Source organism: Gordionus sp. m RMFG-2023, chromosome 3 (assembly GCF_954871325.1).
Source record: "Gordionus sp. m RMFG-2023 chromosome 3, tfGorSpeb1-WG-v2, whole genome shotgun sequence".
Classification (NCBI taxonomy): Eukaryota; Metazoa; Nematomorpha; class Gordioida; order Chordodea; family Parachordodidae; genus Gordionus; species Gordionus sp. m RMFG-2023.
In genome coordinates this window covers 17294232-17322032 of record NC_088777.1, presented here as the reverse complement: position 1 = coordinate 17322032, position 27801 = coordinate 17294232, and the positions used below count along the sequence as shown (strand labels likewise).

General features: G+C 24.9%; 2 protein-coding genes across 4 annotated transcripts; one reads left to right on the top strand and one right to left on the bottom strand.

Annotated features, from left to right (window-relative positions):
• The first annotated feature begins 3813 nt into the window (after positions 1-3813).
• LOC135927494 (NADPH--cytochrome P450 reductase-like) lies at positions 3814-21422 on the top strand. 2 transcript variants are annotated; one of them, XM_065463503.1, is made up of 16 exons: positions 3814-3989; positions 6685-6742; positions 8237-8365; positions 13418-13567; positions 14183-14307; positions 14908-14997; positions 15158-15262; positions 15323-15439; positions 15573-15691; positions 16208-16389; positions 16909-17058; positions 17181-17253; positions 17362-17628; positions 17826-17906; positions 17974-18124; positions 21056-21422. In XM_065463503.1, exons 1-16 carry the CDS (start codon positions 3850-3852, stop codon positions 21198-21200), a joined length of 2082 nt encoding a protein of 693 aa, XP_065319575.1. In that variant the 5' UTR covers positions 3814-3849; the 3' UTR covers positions 21201-21422. The 2 variants fall into 2 exon arrangements, with proteins under 2 accessions (XP_065319575.1, XP_065319576.1); XM_065463504.1 differs by lacking the exons at positions 17826-17906; positions 17974-18124; positions 21056-21422 and adding an exon at positions 17684-17774.
• LOC135927495 (26S proteasome non-ATPase regulatory subunit 5-like) lies at positions 21352-24098 on the bottom strand. 2 transcript variants are annotated; one of them, XM_065463505.1, is made up of 9 exons: positions 23853-24098; positions 23668-23812; positions 23493-23627; positions 23330-23449; positions 22937-23285; positions 22672-22887; positions 22146-22267; positions 22014-22106; positions 21352-21929 (listed from the first exon to the last, which is right to left on the bottom strand). In XM_065463505.1, the coding sequence occupies exons 1-9, from the start codon at positions 24026-24028 to the stop codon at positions 21510-21512; spliced, it is 1776 nt and encodes a 591-aa protein (XP_065319577.1). In that variant the 5' UTR covers positions 24029-24098; the 3' UTR covers positions 21352-21509. The 2 variants fall into 2 exon arrangements, with proteins under 2 accessions (XP_065319577.1, XP_065319578.1); XM_065463506.1 differs by having other exon boundaries at positions 23668-23807; positions 23853-24004.
• Between the last annotated feature and the right edge of the window lie 3703 nt (positions 24099-27801).

The window sequence follows — 27801 nt, the reverse complement described above, 5'->3', positions numbered from 1 at the left end:
AATCTATATATAATATTTAATAGAATTATAAAAGAAATCGTTCAGGGGGCTATCAAAAAATTTATTTTTAGTTCAGGAGGATATTAGGAAGCCATTAAAAACAAAAAATTTTTTCGTAAGGGAGCTATTCAAAATTTTCAGGGGATTAGAGCCCCCGCGCTTCCCTTTCCTATATAGTGACTCCACTGATAAAAACCGGGCTAGGCTAGATCGAATTTATTTATACTTACATTTTATTTCTAAATTTTTTTGCTTTTAAAACATATTATCATACTTACTTCGATATATATTATTAATTAATTTGAGTTAAGCTTTTTAAATATATATTCTGTTGTAATTTTTAAAGTTATCGGAAATGTCCGCGATTATCACTTTTTTAAAAGGGTTATATAAATCGGGGTTTTATTTAAGGAATGATAAAGCATTTCGTAATCACTATGAAAATGGGAATTTTATTTTAGAACGCCTATTAACCGCGTTTCGCTTTATTTATATGTAAAGTTGTATTTTAGTTGACCAAAAAATCTATCCGAATCCTAATCGATCTCCCCCTAGTGAGCGAATCTAGATCTGAGGGGGAGGGGATCAAGAATATTTTTATCGGCATAATATAACAACATCGAACGGTAGCAAATAAAAACTGATTAAAATATTTTTTGAGTGAATAATAGTATTTTCTTTAGGTCTGGGGCCAGATGTATTATAATTAAAATAATATAAAATTGAAAGTAACCAGTAAAGTCTACCGCTTAATTAGGAAGTATTGGTTCTTCTTGAACATGATAAGTTAGTCAGTGTTAGCGCAATTTATTACATATATTACTTTCTGCCTATTACTAATCATACTTAAACGTAAATTATAAATCAATTCGTATCAAATATTAAAGTAATATATAAAAAATTTAAAGAGATGAAGATTTGGATAAAGAGTATATAATTCCTTTATTTAGTATGAATATGTCATATGATAAAATGGTATATAATTACAATTCGTATATACATGCATGATTGATTTGTATATGACATTTATAACATTAATAATATATATAATATATCTCATTTATAACAAAGAGGACGATTATTTTACTATAAAGAGGATGAGTATTCTTCTTGAACATGATATGTTAGTCCATGTTAACATGATTTAATTAATAAAACAATTATTAACAGATATTGCAAACTACTTCTTGCCTATCAAATATTACATTTAAGCATAAATTAATAAAATATTTAAATAATATTTAAATAAGACGAAGATTTTTACAAAGAGGATGATTATTAAATTATGAAGAGGAAGAATATTCTTTTTGAATGACATTTTGATAGTGGAGAGTAATTGAACTAATCTCAGGCACTTGCGATACTCAACCTGACACGTAATGATTACTTATTTCCACTCATAATATTTGAGCATAATAAATAATTTCTTTTTTGACATTGTACTCCGATTGTTTAGATAGTCATCGAAAGATAGACTAAAATACCCCTCCCCTTCCGAACTAAAAATTTATGGGTATTTGTAGCTATAAAAAAATATGAAAAAGAGAAAAATATCTATTTTTCAATAAAAATTTTAATTTATAACTAAATAATACTTTTGAAAAAGATATTATAAAATTTTGACGATGGAGCTCAGACCCTCTTCAAATTTTTGAAAGTTAGCCAACAATCAAAAAATTAGCGGGGGAGGGGGAGCTTAGACCCTGCTCGCAATGCAACCCTGGTATTATCAAAATAGAACACAAAAATAATAACAAAAAAATTCAAGAATCGAATCTTGATTAGATTTTTTTAAACAAAAATGTGCAGAAAAAATTAAAATCGATTGACATTTATATTATAAAATTGAAATATATCATTATTTAAGACAATTTTACCCCAGCATATTAAAAACTAATGATCTCGCTACACCTCCCCACTTTTTTAATAATGTGGACTAGTCTATTTTTCTGGTTTAGGGAAGTTTAAGTGCTGGGAGAAGATACTTCTCATCATTTCCCTGAATTATTATATTTAATTGGGGAAACTACAAGTCGATGGATGAGTCAAAAATTTTTTTTGTTTTATTCCTATTACATTAAAATATCCTAATTTGATTACCATTTTTCAATTTCCTACCAAAGAAATTTATAAATAGTTTTTTAAAGCCTTTTTTTATTTATTCCAATAGGCGTAGCCAGGATTTTCTTAAGGGGGGGGGGGTAATTTATATTTTCTGGTGGCTTCGCCCTAAAACCCCATTTGGGCGGGCCTTCGGCCCGCTTTTGCCCGTCCTTTGGCCGGGTTACTTTAGTCTATATATAGTCATAAAATATTTTGACAAGAGAGGTTATTTTTAATAAAAAAAATAAACCTGGAACAAATATGAAATTCATTTTTATTAGTTTATATAAAATATAATAAATTACTTATATATACATTATTATAAGAGCATGATAATAATTTATTCCAAACTAGTATAAGAAATTTATTTATAAAAGTACGTAGACATATAGTTGATATTCCTCTATTATATAGAATTGCTTACAAAATTCTAGGGAAGATTCCACTTTTACAGACATATTTGACAGTAGGGAATTTATTATAGTTAATATTTTACAAAATTTACTAATCAATGCTCTTGATAATAAATATATCAACAATTAGCATTTAATTATTTAACGCCATCTATTTATTTTAAATAAAAAAGATATTAAAAAATAATCTTCATAATATTTATCTCACAATGTCTTTAAAATATATTTTCTCATGTCCTTATCAATATTTTATAATTTTCTGTAAAATATATAATTCGCTATATTGGTTAATTATTTGATTGTCCTATGATAATTGATAAAATTAGATATACTGTAAATCTACCACATATAATATCCAGTGTTTGTATTGTGCTTTAATTTTTTATTTAATTTATGATTTAATTAGTTTTATTATAATTTACTTTTATTAAAATAAATAAATTAAAATTACTCACTTTATAAAAAATTATATTTGATATATTATATTATTTAGTAATTTTATGGATCTATTATTAATAGTTATAATACATTTCACTTTTGTCTTAAGACTTAAGACTTATCTTTGGCTTATATTCCATTTTTTAAAAAACATTTTTGGTTCACTTTTTATATATATTAATGCTTTTTTCCAAAAATGTATAAATTATGATGAATAGTTTTATAAAAAAAACATCAACTTTTACATTCTTTCTTTCAAATTATTGTTTAAGATATATGCATACATTTTCGTAGGTCAGGGAGGGGGGCAGGACTAAGGGGGATATTTTTTTATTAGCTTTCACAAAAAGTGATAAATTTCTGACTTCGCTACGCCTATGTTTATGCCTTATCAGCAAAAAGATGAATATAGTACCCAAGCTAAACCATAAATGTAACGCAAGATTATTATTGAATTAGAATGGATAGATAATATTGAAGACGATATTATTATTTGATTAAATGGAAGTAGGATGGAAAGGGAAGTATATTTTTGATTTAAAGTTCCTTTTATTTTTTTAACTTAGAGGGGCCTAAAATATCATAAGGTGTAAAGATCAGAGAATAAAATTTTTGAAATGACATATTTTCATGGTGAGAGAATAAAATTTTTGGGATAGCACATGAGGTGATGGTTTTGAAGGAGGCAATACCGTCATTCGTTTTTTTTGGGCGGGGATGGGTGATGTGACCCATGACGATCGAGGCATAACTATACCGCAAACATTTATATTATTATTTTTTTTGCAGTTATACGCCCATAGAAACGTAGAAACAAACCGAACCCATAAGGTCTTTGACTGGTTTAACATTCATTCATATATTTTTAAAATTTATTATTAATTTGTCACGAAATATGGAAAATAATTCTCAAGGGCCTTTAATAGGGGTGGGAGATGTTATATTGTTATCAGCCTTCTTTATTCTCGGATATTATTATATCTTCTATCGTAAAAAAAATTCACAACAGATTTCTACCACTTCATTTTCATTAATGTAAAAATTAATAATTATTTAATTATGATTACTTTTAAATTTAAAATTTCAATATTTATAAGACTCTAAAATTATATTAATTGTGCTACATTTACAGTATACTTTTTGTTACAAAATATATAATGTATTAAGTTTAAGAAATATATAAAAGAACTTTGGTATAATATTCTTATAAAGCTATTTTTAATTGTTATTTAATTAAAATACTGTTAATGCTTATATTAGATTACTTCAAATTTTATGACTTTCGTAACAAATTGTAAAATTTTAATTTAAAAAAAATAAAAAAAAATGTTGTGGTTATTCAAAATACCTACTATACTTTATTTCATTAGTGTTGCTAGCTTTTTCAACTTGAGGGGCCCAATTTTTATTTATAACATTAGCCAAAAAAACACAAATAGTATTTCTATTTAAAATTAGCACAAAAGGTAATTTTACCTTAAATTTGCAAAAAGAGACCATATATCTAAAAAATTCAAGTTGTCTTGAGCCCCTATATTCTTCCTCCTAATGAGGCTGCAGTTTTATTTACTTTTCACTCACAATTTAATCTTTTGAATTTTATATTTGAAGCAAAAGAAAGACCGATTTATCTAAATGTGATTATTTTAATTTTTGATCTCAATTTTTTCATAAATTTGACAATTATATAACTATGGAAAAAACATTTATATAAATATTTTAGTTAAGATGGGGGTCACAAATTTTTAAAGTAGTTAGATAAGTAATGTTGCTAATAAATGGCTTGATTTGAGATTTAAAAATGCCTAACTCAATATTTTAGTAAGAAATATATTGCCAACTCAAGATTTTGTCAATAAATGTTCAAATCTTTGTGCCATCTATCAGCAAAATCTTGAGTGTAATATTTTTATGGATATATCATCGAGTTACCCTTTCAAAAAAATCACTCAAAACAAGCTTTTTAACAACATTATAGATAAGCCAACATTAAATTTATACCAATTTTTTTGTTTTCCAAATGAGTGAATGCTTTTATTAATGTTCTCTGATATAAATTTTGGATATGAACACTAATAAATGATACTTGTGGTATCAGTATTATTGATACCTTCAATTTTAAGTGATACTATTGACTCATCCAAAAATAATAGCCTTCATAAATTAAAGGATTTTCTTAGCCCACATTAAGTTAGGATTTTATATAAAAAAAACCTAGTTTCTAAACCAACAAAATGGTAAGATAAAAATAGATACTCTTTTCTTATTTCTTTTTACTTTTAATTTAATTCTATAAATTTCATAATGAAAAATAAATGAAAATCTTTATATTATTAATAAATCATATCTTGTTTTTTTTAAATAAATGCTACAATTACATTTTAGGTTACAGAATCAGTAGTATTAATAAAAAAATGTCATGTACATCTCTTATCTATTGAGAATATATTTTACAATATAAAATATTGATAGAGGTATCACAATTATTTTCTCCCACTTCTTTAAGATTGTTTTTTATGTTATCGGACAAATTACTATAATATATCATATTTGAATTTTAATTCATTACTTTTTTTTGTCATCAATAAATCATGTGCTCTTTAACATTAAAATATAATTAGTGGAGTAAAAATAAAAAAAACATAGAATAAAGAGGGAAAAAAAGAAAGTTATAATTAATTTTTTGGCTAGCTAAAAAGTAAATTGAAAATAACTTAAAGAGACACATTTAAAAAAAAAACTAGTTATGTATTAGGGAGGATATGCTGGGGCAAGCCATGCCCTTGAAAGTGGAAGAAAAATTAGCTGGCCATTTCCAAAAATTTTCCATTTTTTTTTTGAAAATAATGTTTTTTAACATATTAATAAACATTTTAATTATTTTTGTAAAACAAATGTGAAATATAAATGAATTTATATATTTAGTAGATTAAATATTTCATTTCTAATATCTTAATAAAATATAATTTTGACTCAAATTTTTCTAAAAAATTTTTTGCCTTAAAATTACCCAAACTATAATTTATGGTTTTTGTGGCAAATAATTAGAAAGTCTACAATATTATAAACGTTATGGTTCAAATAACATGTTTTAAAATATTATAAAGTTGAGTGTTATAAAATAAAACTTATTGATTAAGTTTGTTTAAATTATAGTAAAGTAACTCTTAGTAAGTTTATAAATTTCCAAAAATTCATCTTAAATTAATTAAGATATTAATAATAAAATGCATTTAATAAGAAATTATTAAAGTTCATTCACCCTCTTTGCTTAAATTTAAGTATATTGGTTTTAATTATTTTCATATAATAGATATCTTATATTATTAGATGGCATTAAAGTTTTTCAAACGTAATTTCATAAAATATATTCATGTCGATTTTTGACTATCAAAAATAAATCACAGAAAATAATTCTTGAGAAAAATATTCTTGAGAAAAATATTCCATTACTCTTTAACAGATAATAAATAAACAAAATATATAAATTCATTATTATTGAATATTTATTTTCTTACCATCTCCCCCTCAAATCCAAATAAAAATATTATTTGCTTATTCATTTAAAATATAATAACAATAAATTCAGCATAAATTAAAAGGTTATCTAATTTATTTATCACGATTAATTTTTTTTAGCATAATTATATTTATCATCAAATCATTTTAAATCAAAATTAAAATTAATTTATATAATGTAGTTTTTTATAAAAATAATGAATTATTTTAGCACGTCGAATGCTGTTTCTACAGGTACCGAAAGTGTCATCACCAAACTCAAATCTGGGGTAATTATTTATACACTTTCATATATTGGCCATCGTTATATATGATTTAAGATTTAGGTCTGCTCAAAAAACATTTTGTTTGGGCAGAACTCAGGTATCGCTAGCTTCTTTTTTTTTTATATTTAGAGGTGCTTAAAATGATTTTTTTGTTTTATTATATGTTTTAAATTCACTTTAATTTTTATTTTAATGGTGTTAAGGCAACTCACTTCTGGCGGCAATGGCGTAGCTTATTCCTAGCTGTGCCATACATCCTTAATTTGTTTTATTTATAAAGGGTAAATTGTTTTATAAAAAATCATTAGCACATATCATTCATTGTAATAAAAAAATTCAGTTATATTCTCCAGATCATATTTTTTTTCTTTTTTCACTCCATAATAATTTACCATTATAATAATTGTTTATCCATTTTAATTGATTTTATCATTTTTTTTTATAAAAATATCAATATTTTATTTGAAATATTTTGAGCAAATTATTTAACACTTCGGGGGGTTTTTCATAGGTGCGACTCATTGGCATCGCAAAATAATATTAATTTAACTTTGTAAAACATTTATTTAATTATACAGTTGAATAAATAAAATTATTGACACCTTCAGGACCATTAAATGATAAAAGTTAACGAACGCCACTGAAAAGTAGCATAATGGAACCCAATTATTTTTTACAACTCAAATTCGAGATGTTTCTAGAATCATCGTTTGGGATAGGCATATTCAAAAACGAATCTAATATTCGTAATTTTACCAATCAAATATGAATAGTTATTCGATTTTCATTATTTGATTAGTATTCATTTTTGAATAGACATAGATTGGGATAACAAAAAATATTGCTCGTATTATCTTGTTAGAGTAAGCCTATCTAAAATTATTAAATTAAATTTGCTATTAGATTCGAAATCTACAAATACGAATAGTAATACAAATTCTTTGGCAAATGATGAATATAGATAATTTGTAAATTTTGGTAAATTTTTGAATTATTCGTTAATTTTAAAATAATATACAAATATTCATAATTAATTAATTTTTTTGGAAATTAAAAGCGACTGTAATAGAGTTTTATTTTCTCTGGTAATTGCCTCATTAATTTTTATGATTGTAATAGTGATTTTTTGTTTAAAATTTCCTAGAACCAAATTAAAATAAATATTTATAAAGATAATGCAATCTGAAAGAGAGGAAATAATAGTGTGTTTCTACATTTTGTGTAAGCATTTATTTTTTATAGGCAGAAATATAATTATCAAAAAATATCATTATTCTAAAAGAAGAAACAACTTAATTTTATTCTTCCTTTGTTTACTAAATAAAATATACGAAAATTAATTTTTTAAAAATATCTAATACTAAATGATTCGATTCGAAATTTATACATTTATTGAATACGAAGATTTTATTATTTGATTCTATTTTATAAAGACCTAAGTTATAGCCTAAATATGACAAGTTTGAATAATTATTTACAAATTAATTTAAATCTTAGGGCAAGAATTTTTTCGTGTTTTACGGTTCTCAAACGGGAACAGCTGAGAGTTTTGCTAATCGACTAGTACAAGATGCGCGTAAATACGGACTCAAAAGCATAGCAGTTGACCCTGAGGAATGTGACATAGTAAAGAATATCATTTTTTTAATGAAATATTTAGATGTATCTGAAATATAGATAAAAAATATCACCATTGATATAATTCCATATTAAAATAACTCCAATTTTATATATCATATAATAAAATAAAACTAAACAAAGGAGTTGGTTTTTCGAACATCACCTTTATCTCACTAATCAATAGTGATCATGATGTCTTACATGCATATCACATGATATTGTCATAAAATATTATATATAATTAAATATATAATCTACTAATCTACATTTAAACGTTTGATTGACATTGGATATTATATAAAGTTATATTAATATAATGTAAAAATACGCAATTACAACACGCCCACTCTTCACAGACCACATGTTACATTCTCCAAAAAAAAATATTATTTCATTTAATTTTCAAGATTCGCTTCATTTTTCCATATAATCTCCAAAATTCGCTTCATTTTTCCATATTATCTCCAAAATTCGTTTCATTTTTTATCAATTTATTTGATACCATCATCTCATAATCTTTTTCAAGCGTTCAATTCGAGTCAGAGCTCCTCGCTACCATTATTCCTATATGTACACCATTTTCTTATCTTCTAACACCTCAGGAGTTTAATGAAACATATATGATATATTTCTTTATAAAATACTAGCAATCAAAATATATATTACATAAATTACATCTATCTTAGCTATGGCATTCCTTCCTTACTCAAATTTAATGATTATATTATTAATTCTGCAGAAGGCCTCCAACAGTGTGACCCATTAGGACCACTACTTTTTTGCTATATCCTAAACTAATAAGTGATTGTTCTCTTATGCAAACTCAATCTACACGTCTGGTACCTTGACCATTGTACTATATCGGGGACCATTTGTTTAATCCAGAATTGTCTAGATATAATTAACAAACACTTTGATGAACTTAATTTATCCTTAAATATAAAATAATGCGAAATTTATTCTTCTCCACCACAGACATTATATTAGATAACTTTAGACGGACACCTTTACAAGATTTCAGTATATTAAGAGCCCCACTGGGACGTGCAGAGGGAATTTTTAATTTTTTAAATAATTACCTTCAATCACTATTCTCCAAACTATCGATCTTAAAAAAATAACCCAACCATCAAGCATATTTCATTCTCAAAAACACTCTTTTAATACCACATATCCAGTATTGCTTAAAAACTTCTGGTGCCTTCTCTTTTGAAATTCTTTTAAAAGAATACGAACAAAAGATACTACAAATGGTGACAGAGTTATTATACATCAAACTTGATTCTAACTCATGGCTTCAAGCAACTCTCCCTTGTAAATCTGGAGGACTAGGTCTAAGATCGGCATTAAATATAGCCCTTGTTTCCTTCATCTCATCAACCAAATCAGTAAATTAGATGAAGCCTTACGTTGTTGAAATATTAATGTTTTACCAAACACAGCCCCACCAGATTTAACAAAACAAAAAGATTGAGATCAAGGATTGGTATCTCTTTCCTTAGCTTGCATTAACTTGAGCAATGATCACCAATATAAATCCCTCCTCAGAACACATTATTTAACAACTCTGGCCATGAATGGTTGGACTCATATCCCAGCATTTTAAATAACCAACTAATAGATAACGACTCGTTTCGTTATGCAATCAATTTACGCCTGGGCGTACCTTTCCTAAACCAATATACTTGCATTAAATGCAATCAATCGGCAGATGCGTATGGAAGACACGCTCTCCACTGTAAATTTATATCAAAAATCAGCCGACATGATAAAATAATTTCAATAATAGCTTCCTTTTTAAATAAAATCAATTTTCTTTGTATTTTAGAAACGACATCTTTTATAGATAAAAAACGCCCTGACGGCAAAACAATCGTACCTTTTTTAATAGGAAAGCCTTTAATGTGGGATTTTATCTGCATTGATCCCAGGGCCCCATCTAATAATTCACATGATCCCTTTTACAGAGCCGAATCTTTAAAAAATATAAAATACTCACACCTAATGTGTGACAACCACTTTGTTCCCATAGCAGCTACATCAACCTGCTCATTTGGACTAGCGGAATTAGATATCTGCAAAATAATATCCAAATCAATAAAAAAATCATACCTTTCTCCATTTTATAAATTCAAGCAGAAAATAACCTTCTCTTTAATTAGATCTAACTATCAAATATTTAAAACATCCTGGCCCGACCTCACCACCTGATTTTTTTTAAAAAATCACGCATTGTATTAATTTTTTTTTTAAACTTGTACTTATATATAAAATATTTTACTATATACTTTATATTATAAATTATACCATCCATGTTAATTTTTAAATAATAATATTTTATCAAATTTGTATATGAATTTAATAAAAATCAATAGAGTATCAAGATGATATTTTCTTTCATATAAAAATTTAATTTTCAAAAAAAATAAGATGAGGTAAAGTAATATTTTTAACATAATCATTTGAGAGTAGGAATCGTAGAAAAATGATTTTGGTGGCATAATCACAATTAAAAATATATAGATTAAATATAAATACAATTTTATTAAATATACATAATCAATGAATATTTTCTTTCAAATAAAAATTTAATTTATAAAAAAATAATATAGGAAAAGGAATATTGTTATATAATTGAGGGACTTAATTAAATGATATTGTAAAATCAAATGATGTCTCAACATTACAAACACATCAAATTAATAAGATTTCTTTAAATTCACATATTTTACACCTTATCATTGGCACAAATTATAAGGATAAGATTTCTTTAAATTTAAACATTTCACAACCATAATGATTATATATTCTTTTTTACAACTTATCATTAAAAACCAATCATAATGAAATTTTTTTTAATTTATTACCATTACAATCATAATAATAAAAATTCTTTAATTTTAAATATTTTACAACTTATCATTTAAAACAAATTCTAATGATAAGATTTCTTTAAATTTAAATGCATCACTTCTAGCATTTAACAATAAACAATCATATATGTTTCAGCAATGATAACATTTCTTTTAAATTCAAATATATCCCATATATGTTTATCATTTAAAACTAAATACTATATATGTTTAATTCAAATTATTAAACTAATATTAACACCCCATTCAAAATCCATCATATTAATTAAAAATGGATAGTTAATTCATAATTAAATAACATTAGCACATCATTCACAATAAATCACATTAATAATATATCAACATTATTTAAAAATGTGCCAACACCCATGTCCACCCTTTTAAAGGCTCAAATCGTATTATATATATATAAATAATAAAAATTTTACCACAAAAAATCTCATTCTATATATTTTTTAGAAATCACCTATTATACAAATTTATATCTTTACCATAATTATAATCACTAATTTTATCTTTCTATAAAATTTTATATATTATAAACACATAAAAATTTTCTACCGCAAAATTTTTATTTATATATATTTTTATAACAAATTTTTCACTTTCCCACATTAAATACTCCATATAAATTCTCTACTTCCGTACCCTCATAATTCCAAATAATACCCCTTTCTGAATTATATTACATTTTAATAAATATCAAAATATAACCCTTTCCCATAATTAATATAATGTCTATATATATATATGAAATCCTAACTTAAATTTAAACAAATTTTATTTTTATTAAATTAAAAATATCCAGTCTTGCTTGCAACTCTTTTTATTCGAGTTAAAATTCGATTTACAACTATTATTCTCATGACAATTGTCTTTTTTATTAAAATATTTCCATATACATTTACAGACTCATTTTAAAATTATTATTTTGGAAATATATAATGGTCTTTCCATTTCTTGTCTTTTAATTTTCTTAATATCTATCTATATTTTACCCCTTGTAAAATCCTTACTTAATATTGATAACTAATTTTACCCTTTATTAGTTTCTCAAAAATTCTAACCTTTTTAGATATATAAATTTATAACTTAAAAATTTTAATTTGTTTAAAAAGTCCTTGCGTTGTGTTTATCTATAATATGAATTATGAATTTAAAACCACTGTTTTACCTTACAGGTTTATATTTAATGTGATCCATACTAACCTAGAATTACCGTTTCCATCGTCACAAGCACCATTGAAATATAAATGAAAAAATATCAACTCCATATTAAGATAACACCAATTTTATTTATCATATAACAAAATAAAACTAAACTAAGGAGTTAATTTTTCGAACATCACTTTATCTCGCTAATCCATAGTAATTGACATGATGTCTTACATGCATATCATATAATATTGTCATAAGATGTTATATAATTAAATAAATAATCTACTAACCTACATTTAAACATTATTTGATTGACATTGCATATTATATAAAGTTATATATATATATAATGTAAGATATCCAATAGTATCTACACTTTTCCTTTAAGAAAAAAGAAATCGATACTTTTGGTATCGGGCAGATATCATCGATACCTGGGATTTTTTTTACTGAAAAAATCTACACATCAATAACTTAACCATATTTTATATAAATTCATTAATTTTTTTTTAAAATTATGAATTTAAGATTTTTTTGGATCGTGAATAATTTCTTATTTTTTTAAAAAGGCGTCAGCCCAACACAAAATGAAATTTTCATTTCTTAAAAAAGTACGAATAGACAATAAAAGCAGTTTAAAATTAAATATCAGTCTAAAAAACAGGGAAATATTTTTTATAAAAAATAAAATACTCTAAGAGCCTCGAACACGCGATTTCGATATTCAATAATTTTTATAAATGTTGCCCTTTCTTTTTTAGGGGGTGCCTTGCTTAATAAGCTTAGGGTGGTATAGGAACCAGTGACTCTGCAACCAGATACATAAAATGCTATTTTTTAAAAAAATATCTCCATCTTATTATTTTTCCTAATCTATACTTTATTTCGTGCACCACCAACTTATAATATTAGAAATAGTTTATCTCACTTCACTCAATTAGAATTCTGTTATTAAAAGCCTAATTTATTATCACATCTAATATTATCAATTATAGTTGTTACAGGAAATAATTTTTTAACCTTTTAGGACGAAATACCCGAACTTATTTCGATTGAAAATAACATAGTATTGTTCATAATGGCCACATACGGTGAAGGGGACCCAACGGATAATGCTAGAGATTTATACGAATTGTTAGAAAACTCTCCACCCGTTTTAAACGGACTTAATTACTCGGTATATATCTAAAGAAATAATTTAAATAGTAATACTGATTAATATTTGTGTTAAGTTGGGTATTAGAGCCTTTCTAAATACAAAAGAAAGAAAATTAAATAATAAAATTATCCTTTTAAAACCATAATATAATTTCTAATTTCTTTATTAAACTCTATTAATTATAAATTAATCAATTTAAATTAACATAAAAGGAAAAAGTAACAAAAAAAAATTAAAGGAGATAGGTTAAACCAATTAAATTTCAAAATTTTGAAAAGTGGCTTAATATTCACAAAATTTCAATTACATATCTTTTCTTAAATATTCATTTACATAGTCTGCTAAAAAAATAATATCGAAATAATTTGAATAAACTATTTCTTTTTTTGTTTACAAGTACATCTTAAACAATTTGAATAAGATATTTCTTGTTTAACTGAATATTACAACAATATTTATACCTTAGATTAGATTTAATTTAAACCGGCGAAAATCATCGCCTTATTCAGAAAATCGCTTTTTAAAAGTTTTCTCTCTTGCAATAAAAAAACCTGCTCAATTTTTTCTTTTTCTATATTAGTTATGATTTATAAAATATTTATCGAATATAATAATAATTCATATTTTTTCCAGGTTTTTGGTTTAGGTAACAAAACGTACGAACATTACAATGCTATGGGTAAATTTTACGATAAGAAACTCGAAGAATGCGGTGCTAAGCGCATAAGTGAACTGGGATTAGGAGATGACGATTCCTGGTAATTAAGAAAGATTTAAAAAATTTATATTGAATATGTTAAGGTGTAAGGAATATTAAATAGTCATAACCTCAAAAGGAGATCCCCTTGTGGCTATCTGAGGTATTACTGTATATAGCTTAGGCCATATGGAGTCCAAGGCTTTAGCGAAAGCAAGGTAGGTATCCACGACTGGGCTCGGCCTCGTTCATTGTAACATAATAAAGCTTGATTCTCTTTCTCTATATTTTAAAATTATTCACCGATTCTCTAGTACTATAAATAAAGCTTTTAGGCCATAGTCAGATTAATTTGTATACTTAGTTGTATTTTAGTATAGGCTAAAAAGTATTTGATCGAGGACACTCTATTTTGGTTTATTTTAAGTGTTTGGTGGCATTGCTATTTTTCGTATTTTATTCTCGTTTTTTGGTAATGTTTTTTTTTCTTTCTTTTTTTTCAAAAAAAAATTTTCTTTTGCTTCTTTTTGGCTATTTAGCCGGTTGATCTAAGACACGGCCTTAGTCCTAATTTTTTTCTTTCTTTTAAGTTTTAAAATTTGATTTACAAAAAGTGTAAAAAAAATTTTTAGTGACCCAAATTTCAATATTTTAAAAATAGTATTGAAGAAGATTTTATGGGTTGGAAGGAAAAATTTTGGGAAGCCGCTGAAAAGTTATATGATCTAACACTTAAAGCTGGTGATGGAAAGTAAAACTATTTTTCAAAATATTAATAATTTCTTTTATAAGGTTGACAACCCTAAAAATACTTTAAATGTTTTTTTAAGTTCTTTAAAAATATTTTTAATAGGGTTGTCAACTATATTAATATTTTCAACAATATATATTTTTTTAAAATTTGATTTAAGCAATCGTCAATATAAACTGGTCACCTATAAATCTGATGAATTACTACCAGAAAAAATATTTACAGGAGAATACGCAAGATTGGGATCATATAAAAATCAAAAAATGTAAAATAGTAACACTTACAATTTTCGATAATATATAATTTTTTTTCTTCTTTTTTACAGACCTTATGATTCCAAAAATCCCTTTTTAGCTTCGATCCAAGTTAACAAGAACATTTTTAAAAGCCAGGAAAGAAAGTGCATGCACATTGAATTAGATATAACTGGATCACGTCTCAAGTGCATTTCTAAAATTATTTCCTTAATTTTTTTTTTCAAAATTAATGACCATGATAAATATTTTATAGCAATTCTTATCGAAAATGTGTTGTAACTATATTTTTTTCATATTAAATATTTTATTATTAACTAGATATGAACCAGGTGACCACATAGCTATATACCCCCAAAATGATAAAGACTTAGTGGATAGTATAGGTCATGCACTGAATATTGATTTGGATCAAATTATTTCGCTTGTCAACTTAGATGGTATAATCTATATTAAAATTCTTGATTTCTATCCTGTATTTGTTTACCTTGAATTGATCTAAAAATGTTCAAGTTATAGGCGAATCTTAAAGTGCTTACAAATTGAGCAGAAGCGTTTAGCATTGTGTTTTTCTAGAAAACCCTTGTTTAAATTGTTATAGTAATTTTAAATAGAGCACAAAAAAGCGCAAACTATTTTGCGTTATTTTTTAACGGAATATAAAGTTTTTCAATATGGACTATAACATTTGAATATATTGTTTGAAAAATATCGCTAAACGAAAACCTTTCAATTTATAACTATTAGCCCACATCATATCTTGAGAATCCAATAGAAATAAAAATTAACTATAGAAATAGAAAAACTTTCAAATTTTGATGGTACATGGTTTTTTTTTTAAAAAAATATGCAATTTCGGAAATATTTAATATTTTATTTTATTTTTTTTATATTTATTAACGTTTTCTCTTTTCTGTAACTTATAATATCTTATAAATACATATTTGAATTTTCAGATGAGTCAAACAAGAAAAATCCATTTCCCTGCCCTTGTAGTTATAAAACCGCGTTGACTTATTACCTAGACATTACTTCCCCATTGAGAACAAACGTTCTTAAAGATCTCGCTAAATACACGATGGATGAAAAGGAAAAAGATGAACTGCTTTTAATGTCACAGTACATTCCGGAAGGTAAGGTAATATTTAAAAAAAAATTATTGTTGGTTAACACTTTAATTTGAGCCAACTAAGCGATTGCTCTTTTTTAGTCAAATTTTTATCGTCCTAATGATTTATATTTATCAGACATGAGCTAAAGTTGGCAAAAATTAAAATTTGTTATATTATAAGTACTGAGCATTTTTAAAAATTTGATTATATCTAATTTTAATTATTGTTGATTGTAGTAGTATTCAAATTAAGGTAGTTTTTTATATAGGGTATAACACTTATCATTCTGTAATAATAGAATAGAATACATTTTTATGCCAAAATAAAAAAATGAATTAGCCTATCCTAAATAAATAATAACCATTCAATTTTATTTTGGCAAATATATTATAATAGAAAAAATAAATCAATGTATACATACATACGAAAGAGTTTTTGATTAAAAAATGTTAACCTTTTTAGTTTATTAATCACGAATAATGCAAATTTTCCCTTAAATAGAATATGATAAACTAAATATATATGTCAATAAAATTATTTTTTAGCTCATGTATGCAGAAAAGGTTATAAAAGAACATTTAGATATCTTATCTTTGCTACAAAATTATCCTTCCTTAAAGGCCCCGTTGGATCATATATGCGAATTGTTACCCAGATTGCAACAACGTTATTATTCGATTTCATCATCTCCGAAAGTTGTTCAATTTATCTTATTGAATAGATGATTGATTATTTTTCAAATTAATTCTCTATTTCAATCTTTTTCATTTGATAATTTTTTTTTAAAATAGTCAAAATTATTTGTACGTAAATTAAGATATATCCGGACTCGATTCATATAACTGCCGTTGTCTTAGAATGGAAGACTCCTTCGGGTAAAATTGTAAAAGGTAATTAATTATAATTAAGAATTAAAACTTCACTTGAGATAAAAAAATATACTTTAAGAATTTATATGGGAGACAGAGGTTTATAAATTTTCTTACCATAACTTATAGGGGTCGCCACTAATTGGCTATCTCAAATAATCGCTTCTTCAAGTAATTCAAAACAAATTACACGCGAAAATGACCTGCCAAATTCAATGAATAAAGAAAACTATGGTGATCACAAAAATATATCGACAAAAATTCCTATTTATGTGAGGAGATCACAATTTAAATTGCCTCTGAAAAAAAATTTACCAATAATTATGATAGGACCAGGTACAGGATTGGCTCCGTTTAGGGGATTTTTGCAGCATAAAAAGTTTTTCAAGGACGAAGGTATTTTAAAAATGTCAATACGATTATTTATATATTTAATTAAATTATTTTATAGTTATTAATTAATATTCTAATAAACAACCAAATATCCATTTTAAATTTAAATTGAATAGAATAAAAATATAAATCAGTTACCAAGGTTTTATGTGGTAAAATTTTAACCTTTCCACATATTAACAAATTTTAATGATCTATAGGTAAACCGATGGGCCAAAATATACTCTTTTTTGGATGTCGCAATAAAAAAAATGATTACATCTATGAAGAAGAGCTAGGAAGTAAAAAAAACATCGTTATCTAATCTACCCTGATGTAACAATTTTTTTTAAAAAAATATTATCTAAGCCTATAAGGAAGACGGAGTCCTATCTGAACTTTTTGTCGCATTTTCTCGAGATCAACCGCAAAAAATATATGTTACCGACTTGATGAAGCAAAATAGATCCCTTATTTGGGATATATTGGACAAGAAATTAGGTCATATTTATATATGTGGGTAAGTCTAACTTCTTTATTTATGATCAATTTTTTATACCACCTTTAATATCAAAATATTATTATTCAATCTTAAATTAATTCTTTCATAATTTAAAAAATATATATAAATTTTTGATTAGCTATACAATAACATGCAATTCAGTGACCTAAATAGGAATTTTTTAGTATTGTTAAGTTACTTTTTAAGCATAACTATTTTTAAATGAAACTAGTTAATAATTACAGTTATATTTTTAAAGTATCTAGTTACATTACAATTTACTTATAAATCATTTATATACATTATTTTTTAATTTTATATAAAATTTACCAAATTTTAATCAATCATTTGATAAAAAAAATGATTACACCGAAATAAAATATATTTATTTGCACACTATTTTTTTATAAAAATTCGGGCTTGCTAAATTTTTTAAAAGACACGCTCGTTTCTCCATAAATAAGCTTCGTAATACGGGATATGGTAGTTGAATGATCCAGATTTATTTTGTAAATTCCATAAACGTTGGCATGGTTCTACAATGTTATATGCTCTTATAATCATCATCCTCTAAAAGGATCTTGTTGGCGTGTTACCACTAAGTTTAATGTATAAGAACATCGTCTGTGCCTTCGAATATCGATGCAAAATACCTCATTTAAGCCGATTTTTAAATACGGTAAACAATATTTTCTCCATGAAAATATTATGCAAGCCTAAAGATTCTGTTCATATGTGGTACAAAAGTTTGGGCATCTGTTAGCGAAATCTTGAAGTTTAGGCAATATTTTTCTGGCTAAAATATTGAGTTAGCCTTTTTAAAAATTGGTTCAAATCTAGCGATTTTGCATTACTACCTGTGAAGGTAGTCATTTAGTTAACCCAAATGAAACTGCTGTTGTACACACAAAACTGCTAATAATCTTTCACTTAAAACATCTTTCATTTAAATGACATATTTAGATATTCTTTTAATTAAGGTTTGTCTAAATTTATCTTCATATTAGGTTGCAGAATATTTATTAGCTCAATAAAATCCTCATCTTTGCTGATACCTTAAAAATTTTAAGTTCTACGAAAGTTTATTTTGTTTGTTTTAATTTATTTGATAGGGCTGAATTATTTTTCTTATTATCTATAGTTTACTTTTTTAAGGATTGATTATGTGTTCTTTAAAAAAAAAATTTTATATAAAGAATATTTAATTTATATTATTCATAAGAGTTAGTTTAATTAATAATTCTATATAATATTAAGAAAAACAAAAATCTCGTCACATGTACATCTAACTAAAATTAGTACAATTATTTGACACTGTTTATGTGAAAATAAACATAAAAATGTGTTTCCGTAGATTGGCTGTGGGTGTCTTAGATGCATAGGAGACATTTAACATTAATATTGCCTGTACTACTAGATTTTTTTGTGAAATCAAAAATATTCTTCAAAGCTTGGCCAAGGTATTTTTACATTTAAGTTCTTTGTTTTTGTCAGGGTTGTGAACCATCTTTCTAAAAAAAGAGTTCATGTTCAGTGAAAAATCTCTGAACCCGGTTCGGGTTCAATGTTCAGAAAATTTTTAATTTACATAAAATGGATACACTAATATAAAAAAAATTCCACGAATTTACAAAAAATATTTTTAATATTGAAAAAAAGATTTTAAATATTTAATGTTTTTTACAATTACATATTAATTTTTATGCTGTTAAATTTTTTTATAATATAAAAAATATATGAAAATATTTAAAAAATTCTTGAATCCTGAACCTCACATTTAAAAAAGGGTTCATCTGGATAAATAAAATACCAGGGTTGGGTGGGTTTTGTTCAGGGTCCGAGTTCACAACCCTGGTTTTAGTAATAACTATAGGAGGGTAATTTCTATTTCATAATTCGGAATCATTTGAATGTCCTCATCAAATCACAAGTCAGAGTCAAAATTCGTATTATATTCTGTATCTGACTCATTGGTCTCATCAATTATCAATCAATATTAAATATAAAAAGGCACATATACAGAATTAGAAATTTAATCAATTTTTAAATTAATAATTTTAATTAATTATAACATATTGTAAATATAATTAATTATTAAGATATATATTTTTTAAGTAACTAGTTACTTTTGCCAGTTACATTCTAAAAAATATAACTAGTTACAGTTAGCAGTTACAATTTTCCAGGTAAAACAAATTACAGTTGGCTACAATTTTCCAAGTGGAACTAGTTAGTTATATTTTTGCAAAAATGCTACTAGTTACTTTAACAACACTAGAATTTTCTTTAAGGGGGTTCATTCACAACTATAAAAACCTGGAGGGATCTCCCCAGACCCCTGTTAACGGGTTTTAAGCCCTTTGGCCTGGTTTATCAAAAATTCATATTTTTTCCTATTTTTCTCAATAATAAATTCTTAACAATAATATTAGTTAATTCTAATTAAAATAACACAAAAATTAAATTTTATTATAATATTTAATTAACTTAGATGATAAATATAAATTGAGAGTTAAAAGGAATTGTCACTTGGTGCTAGGAAAATAAGTTTTAATTCTCTAGATATTTTATATTTATTATTAATAGAAAACTTTTCATATTCAACAAACTTATTAATATTTTTTTACTGAGGTATATAGAATTTAAAATATTTTTTGAAGATTTGAACGTATAATCTGAACGCCCCCCATCCGTAGCCACCACACTGATGCAATAACAAAAATTTACAATATATATTTTTTAATTATCATAAAATCTTGACTAAATTTTTGGTTGAAAATTGATCCAGGAGAAAAAAATTCTCAGAAGGTCTTCCCTACCCACTATATTTTTTAAAAAATCCCAAAATTAATTGTAAGATGTTTTTTGGATTATGATAAATTGACCAGATTTATTTATACACTCTTTACATATCGATTAACAACAAAATATTTTTGTATAATTATAAAGTGACGCAAAGAATATGGCTAAAGATGTTAACAATATATTACTTAATATTTGCGAAAATGAGGGTAAAATGACGGAAAAGGAAGCTGAAGTCTACATAAAAAATCTGCACACTAAATCTAGATATCAAAGTGATGTTTGGAGTTAAATATTTACCCGAATCTTATAAATAGAATCTAGTCCCCGAGAGTTATAAAAACAAGGTTTATATGCAATTAATTTTATAGAAATCATTTTTTTAACGATAAAAATTTTAATATTTGGAATTCTTTTTGATAAAATATTTTTTAATCATGTAGTAATGAATAGTCAATTTTATTTTGATTTTATAATTTTAACATTATAGCGCAAAAAATATAACGTTGATTTTGTATATATTTTAAAAATAATATCGATTTATTGAGCATGTTGAAAAGAGTTGAATATATTGTAATAAAATTACTTCACTTTTTTTCCTTTAAAAACTAATAGTTTCAGCTGTTTGACTTTGAGAGATTGTTTCAATGTAATATGGTCCCTCTTTCATAAATGTTTTGATTTTAATGGCCAAGGGGCCCGGAAACTTTTTGTAAAAATCGCGGTCACTAGCAACACTTTGGAGTATCTCATATTTTAATTCCTTGTCCTTCTTGTTCAAATTTATATTAAGGTTTAAACTAGGGTTATTATTTTTTGGAGAAATACCACCTCTGTACAATAAATACGCCGTTATTTGAGGAGGCGACTGAGAAATTAAGGCAATCGGGCCCCATGGCAATGATTTAGCGATTGCTAGCAAAAGTTCTAGGATGGCTACCCTTTCTTCGTCAATAGGTGATGCTACCATGACTAAAACGCGATTGTAAAATACTGCCGATTCCAACTGTGATAAGCTTTGCTTATAATATAGAAAAGATTATATAATAAATTATGTAGTTTTTTTTTACTGAATAACCAAGATGTAAACTATTTTTAAATATACCTCAGCAGAACCGAATTCGTTAGCATATTTTAATATTATGTGATACCAATTAAAGGGTATCATATTATGATCTGTTTGGCCATCAACTATGTCCTATTGTTTATTTTATTAAAATCAAAGTTTAGAATATACTTTTTTAGGTTCACTTTTTAATAAATTAGCTAATGTATTGATAGCTCTTATTCTTAGAAAACTGGTCCCTATTGCACCCATATATATTTTGACTATTGTTTTAAGAGCATTTGGGAACAACACTAATTTCAAAGATTTTATTAATAAAATTATACAATTCATATTAAAGATCTGCAAAAGTAGGCCTAATATTTTTTAAGAAAATTCGGGCCAGGTTGGGCCTTAGAATTTTTTTTAAAATATATCTAAATTTATCAATTTTATGTTGAATTTTTTATGTAAAATAAAAATATGTGATTTTATTTATAGAAAGTATACACCAAATAACATATATTGTTTATATTGAGTATAAAAATTTATTTCTATATTCAAATAAATTCGGGCTGGACATGCAAAATTTTTTTAAAAAAATTTCGGGTACAGGCCAGGCAAAACTTTATAAAGCAAATTTTGGGCTGAGCTGGGCTTGAAAAATTATGCCCAATGCAGATCACTAATTCATATATAAATTGATAAACTAAATTACTGTTTTGAATTAAATTTTCTTTGATTCTTCGATTTGGAGTTATATTGTATAAGAAATCTAAACATGCTGCAATGGTAATACAATTCTCATCATCACCATTTAAAGAGTTATTTTCATTGCTTGATAATTCACTGAAAACCGCATTAAATAAAATTTCCCATTTCTCATAATATTCTGGTACACAATCTAAAGCCTTTGCAAAAAATCTCATTATTCCTAAAAAAAATGAATGTTGAGAATTTTCAAATTAAATTATTTAATGCACCTGGTAGTATTAAAAATTTTAATGATAAATCAATATCTATTATAATATTTTGATTTATATTATCTGTTGGATATATCAACATTTTATTTTCAAATACATAATTTAACAATTTGTTAAATATATTTTTATTATCTAAATATTTGATAACTATTCCACACACTTCTGATTTTTTTGCAAATAAATCTCCTATCAATTCTAAAACAGTTGCTTGAGTCAAAACATCATGATTATCCTTAATATTTTTAAGAGGTATACACCCAGGCAAACATTCTATAAGAGGCATTATTAAATTTTTAGATTCACAATCATTTAAAGTCTGTGTTGATATCTTAGCCATCTGTATAATTAACTATATAGAAGAAAAAAATCAAATATATAAACATACTAATTTACTTCATAACCACGCAATTTAATATTAGTATTGCCATTATCCATTAATCTAATGATATATTCCAATAATGGTGTATTTGTAAGAGAATTAAAGACTTTCAAATTATCAGGAGACTGAAATAACTTTAAATCAATAAATAAAAATATTATTTTAATAAATTATTACATTTTTAAAAATTTCTAAAGTAAGTTGAGCTATATCTGTATCATCATCCTCTAATGTTTTAATAAGTGTTTTCATTAATTTGTCATAGCTATATAATTGAATGCTCTGATCTTCAGTTATACTCAAAACATTTATCTAATATATATTTATCAACCAAATCATTTATTAATAATACATAATCTAAATAGAGTTTTCTAATCCATGAAACCTTTGCATTTATGCCATCACATATTATATTTTCATAAATCAACAAATTCTTATCAATTTTGGTCAGGAACCCTTTTAAGATATCTTGGATAATTTGGGTTCTATCGTCTATACTTTATATATATGGATTAGTTTAATTTAAAATTTTTCTACTCAGATGTTTCATTGATATGATTAAATAATAAATCAAGTTTAATATTTTGACAAAGTTTTAGCAAATCTTCCTTTGATGTTTGCTCTACTAATTTTAGCAACTTAACTAAGTCTTCTTTAGATACGTTGGAATTTTTTGAGATCAAATTCAGTAGTTTATAATTTTCATTTTCCATATTTTTAAAACAAGTTTAGTGTAATTTTATATAAAGTTAAAGTTTATTTGGCAGATCAACGATTTTGCAGTCAGTGGCAGCAGTCATGTATGAGCTACATGATTAAAAATATCAAAGAATTATGATATTCAAAGCAAAAAAGGAAGAATAAATAAAAAAATTTCAAACTTCGAGGTGGCTTTATCGTTTATATCAATTAAGTTTTATTAATCGTAATAGATTTATTAAATAAAATTTTTTTAATAAATTGGATCTTAAAATGTTCCTAAAAAGTTTTATATCATCCTTATCTAAAAATTATCTGTATAAATTTAATATAAAAGATGTATGAATAATTATCTATTTAATTTTGTTATATATTATTTATTTCAAGGAGACATTTCTATCCCTTTACAAACGTTTTAAAGTTAAAGCAATATAGGTTTAGACTGGATATAATGTTTTAAGTATTAGACCAGTCGCGGGTGAGCGCGCAGGGCTCGAGCCCCCTGAAAAATTTGAAGCAAAAATTTTTTTTTAATGGCTCCTTAATATCCCCTTGAACTAAAAATGAATTTTTTTGATAGCTCCCTGAATGATTTCTTTTATAATTCCATTAAGTAATATATAGATTTAATTTTATTATTTAGAAATTAATAAGACTATTTAAATTTTTATTAAATGAATATTATTTTAATTATTAGATTAGATTAATATATATAAATTATTCACTATGTCAGCTTGCAATCAAATTCTGTATTAAAAATTTAATATCAATAACTCACTAAATATTAATTTAGCTTTAAAAGTTGAAATTTAATTGACTTTTAATATTTAATTTATTGTATTACCATAATTAAATAAATAATATCATATATTATTTCAAAATTAACAAATTTAATATTATAATTAGTCGAGTTCAAAATGACTAATCAACTGTATATTTATTTTTAAATTTAATTAACATACCTATTCCTAAAAATATTTTCAAGATCCAAATAAGTATAAGAGATTACTTTTTAAAAAGTAAATAAATAGAGATATAGTTTATAATCCTCTATTATATACCCTTGGTTATAAAATATTAGATAAAATGCCACTTTTATAGAAGTCTTTGACAACTATATAATATATTACAGTTAATATTATAATAAATTTTACTAATAAATGGTTTTGATAATAAATATAGTAACAATATGCATTTAAGTTTTTAACGCCATCTATTTAATTGTAAATAATTTTAAAAATTAGACATTTTATTATTCATCCTGCAATAGATGTAATAAATTTGATATCTTTTCTTCTCTTTCCATTTTTTTTCTTTTTCGAAAAACAGTTTTGAATTAAATTTTTAATACAAGTATATTTTTGATAATATTACAAACTACTATTATTTTAAGATATAATATCGACAATATATAAAATCTTAATTGTTTCATCATATCATTCTGGTCCTTATTTTATAGTTAGAAAATGTTTCATTTCTAATATGGCATTGCGATGTGTAAATAACTCCAGGCTTCAATATATTTACATAATTTCTTCTAAAGATTTTAGTGTTTTTATTTTATCAATTTATCCAACATAATAAATTCTAATATATGTTTACATCGTGAGTGTCATGGCTATTACTGCAAATTAACCAGTGTATATTATATGTGTTGCTATGTAATTTAAGATTATTACAACAACGGCTGAGAGAATATGATTGCATATTTTAGATAAACAATAATGGTCAACTGTGTAGTCGTTTATATATCATTTAAAATGGAAGATAATCTTTTAGAAATTTAATATCTCATTGATGATTTTCTCGATTACTTATCTAGCTACCATCATGTCATCTAAAAGGAAGCTCTAACCATCATATAGTTTTATGATTTGGATTGGTCTTTTATACTCTTTTCTTCAAAAATTATTGATTTGGTAGAGGCCTATAAAATTTTTCCTTATTAGTTTATTGTATAAAATATTGTCTAAAATGGTAACAGAGAGTTATACTAGTTTGAAAGAATTATATTATTGCATTATGGGGTTTTTTATATGCCAGTTTATTTTGTATGCATAATATAATAAATGACAAAATATGAAAATCAGAATAATTGTTCAGAGTTAACTAATTTTAAAAAAGTATAATATATTAATATAAAACCCGGCCGAAGGCCGGAGATTGTAAAGGCTAGCGACGCACCTGACCAGTAGTATTACTATCCTTTGTAAGTAGTTTGATATCTATAGTGCCTATTTTATGCAAAATGAAAATATTTATCAACAATTTGGTTGTGGTCCAAATAAAAATTAAAAAGTTTTGAGTAATATTAAAGATCTTTTGGAAATATTTTGAAATTGATAGTATCAATCATATCAATTTTTTTTACACTACGAACTAAATTAAATTCAAACAACTAGGTTTTGAACTTGATTAAAAGTTTTGGGTAATAAATAGACCTGTATTATATATAATCTTTAGGATAGTTTGAAATTTATAGTATCGATTTTTTTTTATATGAAGGAAAAAAGTTAAATTTTTAAAACAGCAGTTTTTTGACAATGAAAAGAAATAATAAAGTGATTAAGAATTTTAATTTTTTTCCCTCCTGAGCTAAAAAAAAATTGGCACTGTCTATTTGAAACTACCCCAAATGTTTTGTAATATTATTCTACTATTCAAAACTTTATCCAGATTATTCAAACTAGAGTTAACTGTGCATTTTCAAAATTAAATGGGATCAAATATTTTCTTAGGAACGCATTCTGGGTGATTCTGGAACTCGGAACCAAACAGGAACGGAACATAACCTTTTTGCCACAACGCGGCTGAATAGGAACAAAAGAAAGAGAAAAAAACTGAAATATATTGTTAAAAATTATATTGGGTAGAATAAACCTATTTACTCACATCATTTTACGAAGAAAAATTTCTATTTTTTGCAGGTACATTTTTTTTGAAATTAATGAAAATATTAAAAATCGTATAATTTTATAACTATTTTTGAAAATAAAAAATATTTATAAAATTAAAGAGGGACATCAGCTATCCTATATAAACATATTTTTGATTTATTATTCATGATACGGTTTAAATCAATTCCGAATTTTAAATAGACATAATGCCACATCAGAAACCGAGCATGTCCAATCTGAACGTTGTTCATTAATAACTGTTTATCTTCTCCATTGCTTTGATCTTATATTCAAATGTGAGGTGGCACTTCTAATCTCCAAGAACATTTTTTTTATGTGATGATGTTGCATAGCTTGGTTCTACTGGTAAGCTGTAAACATATACTATCCCTTCTGTTAGTCTACCCGATATTAATATCTTTCATAGTCATACAAGAGCAGAATTGTAAGCAAGGTTAATATAAATCCGAAGGTCCATGAAGAGCCAAAGTATTATCGTTTGTATGGATATGGATAAGCAACCATCCAAACCTATTTACAGATATTAGCTTGGCTTAGTATTGTTAACGAACGCGTTTGAAATTAACGTTCGTTCAATTTTAAAAACACTTTAATTTTATTTATATAAAAAATTTAATCCGAATTCTTTTAAAAATAAGTTTTATATTTTATAATCAACGGTTTTTCCTTTTTCACATTTCATTTTTTTTAACACTCCATTATTATAGTTTATTAATTTGAATATTATTGTTTATATTTTAATTTAATAGATTGGCATAAGCATGGATATTATTATTTCATAATCATCAAGTGATTCTGAAAATTCAAAATCATATGAATTAACACAATGACCCAAATATGATATATATTTTATAGTAACATCCTATATT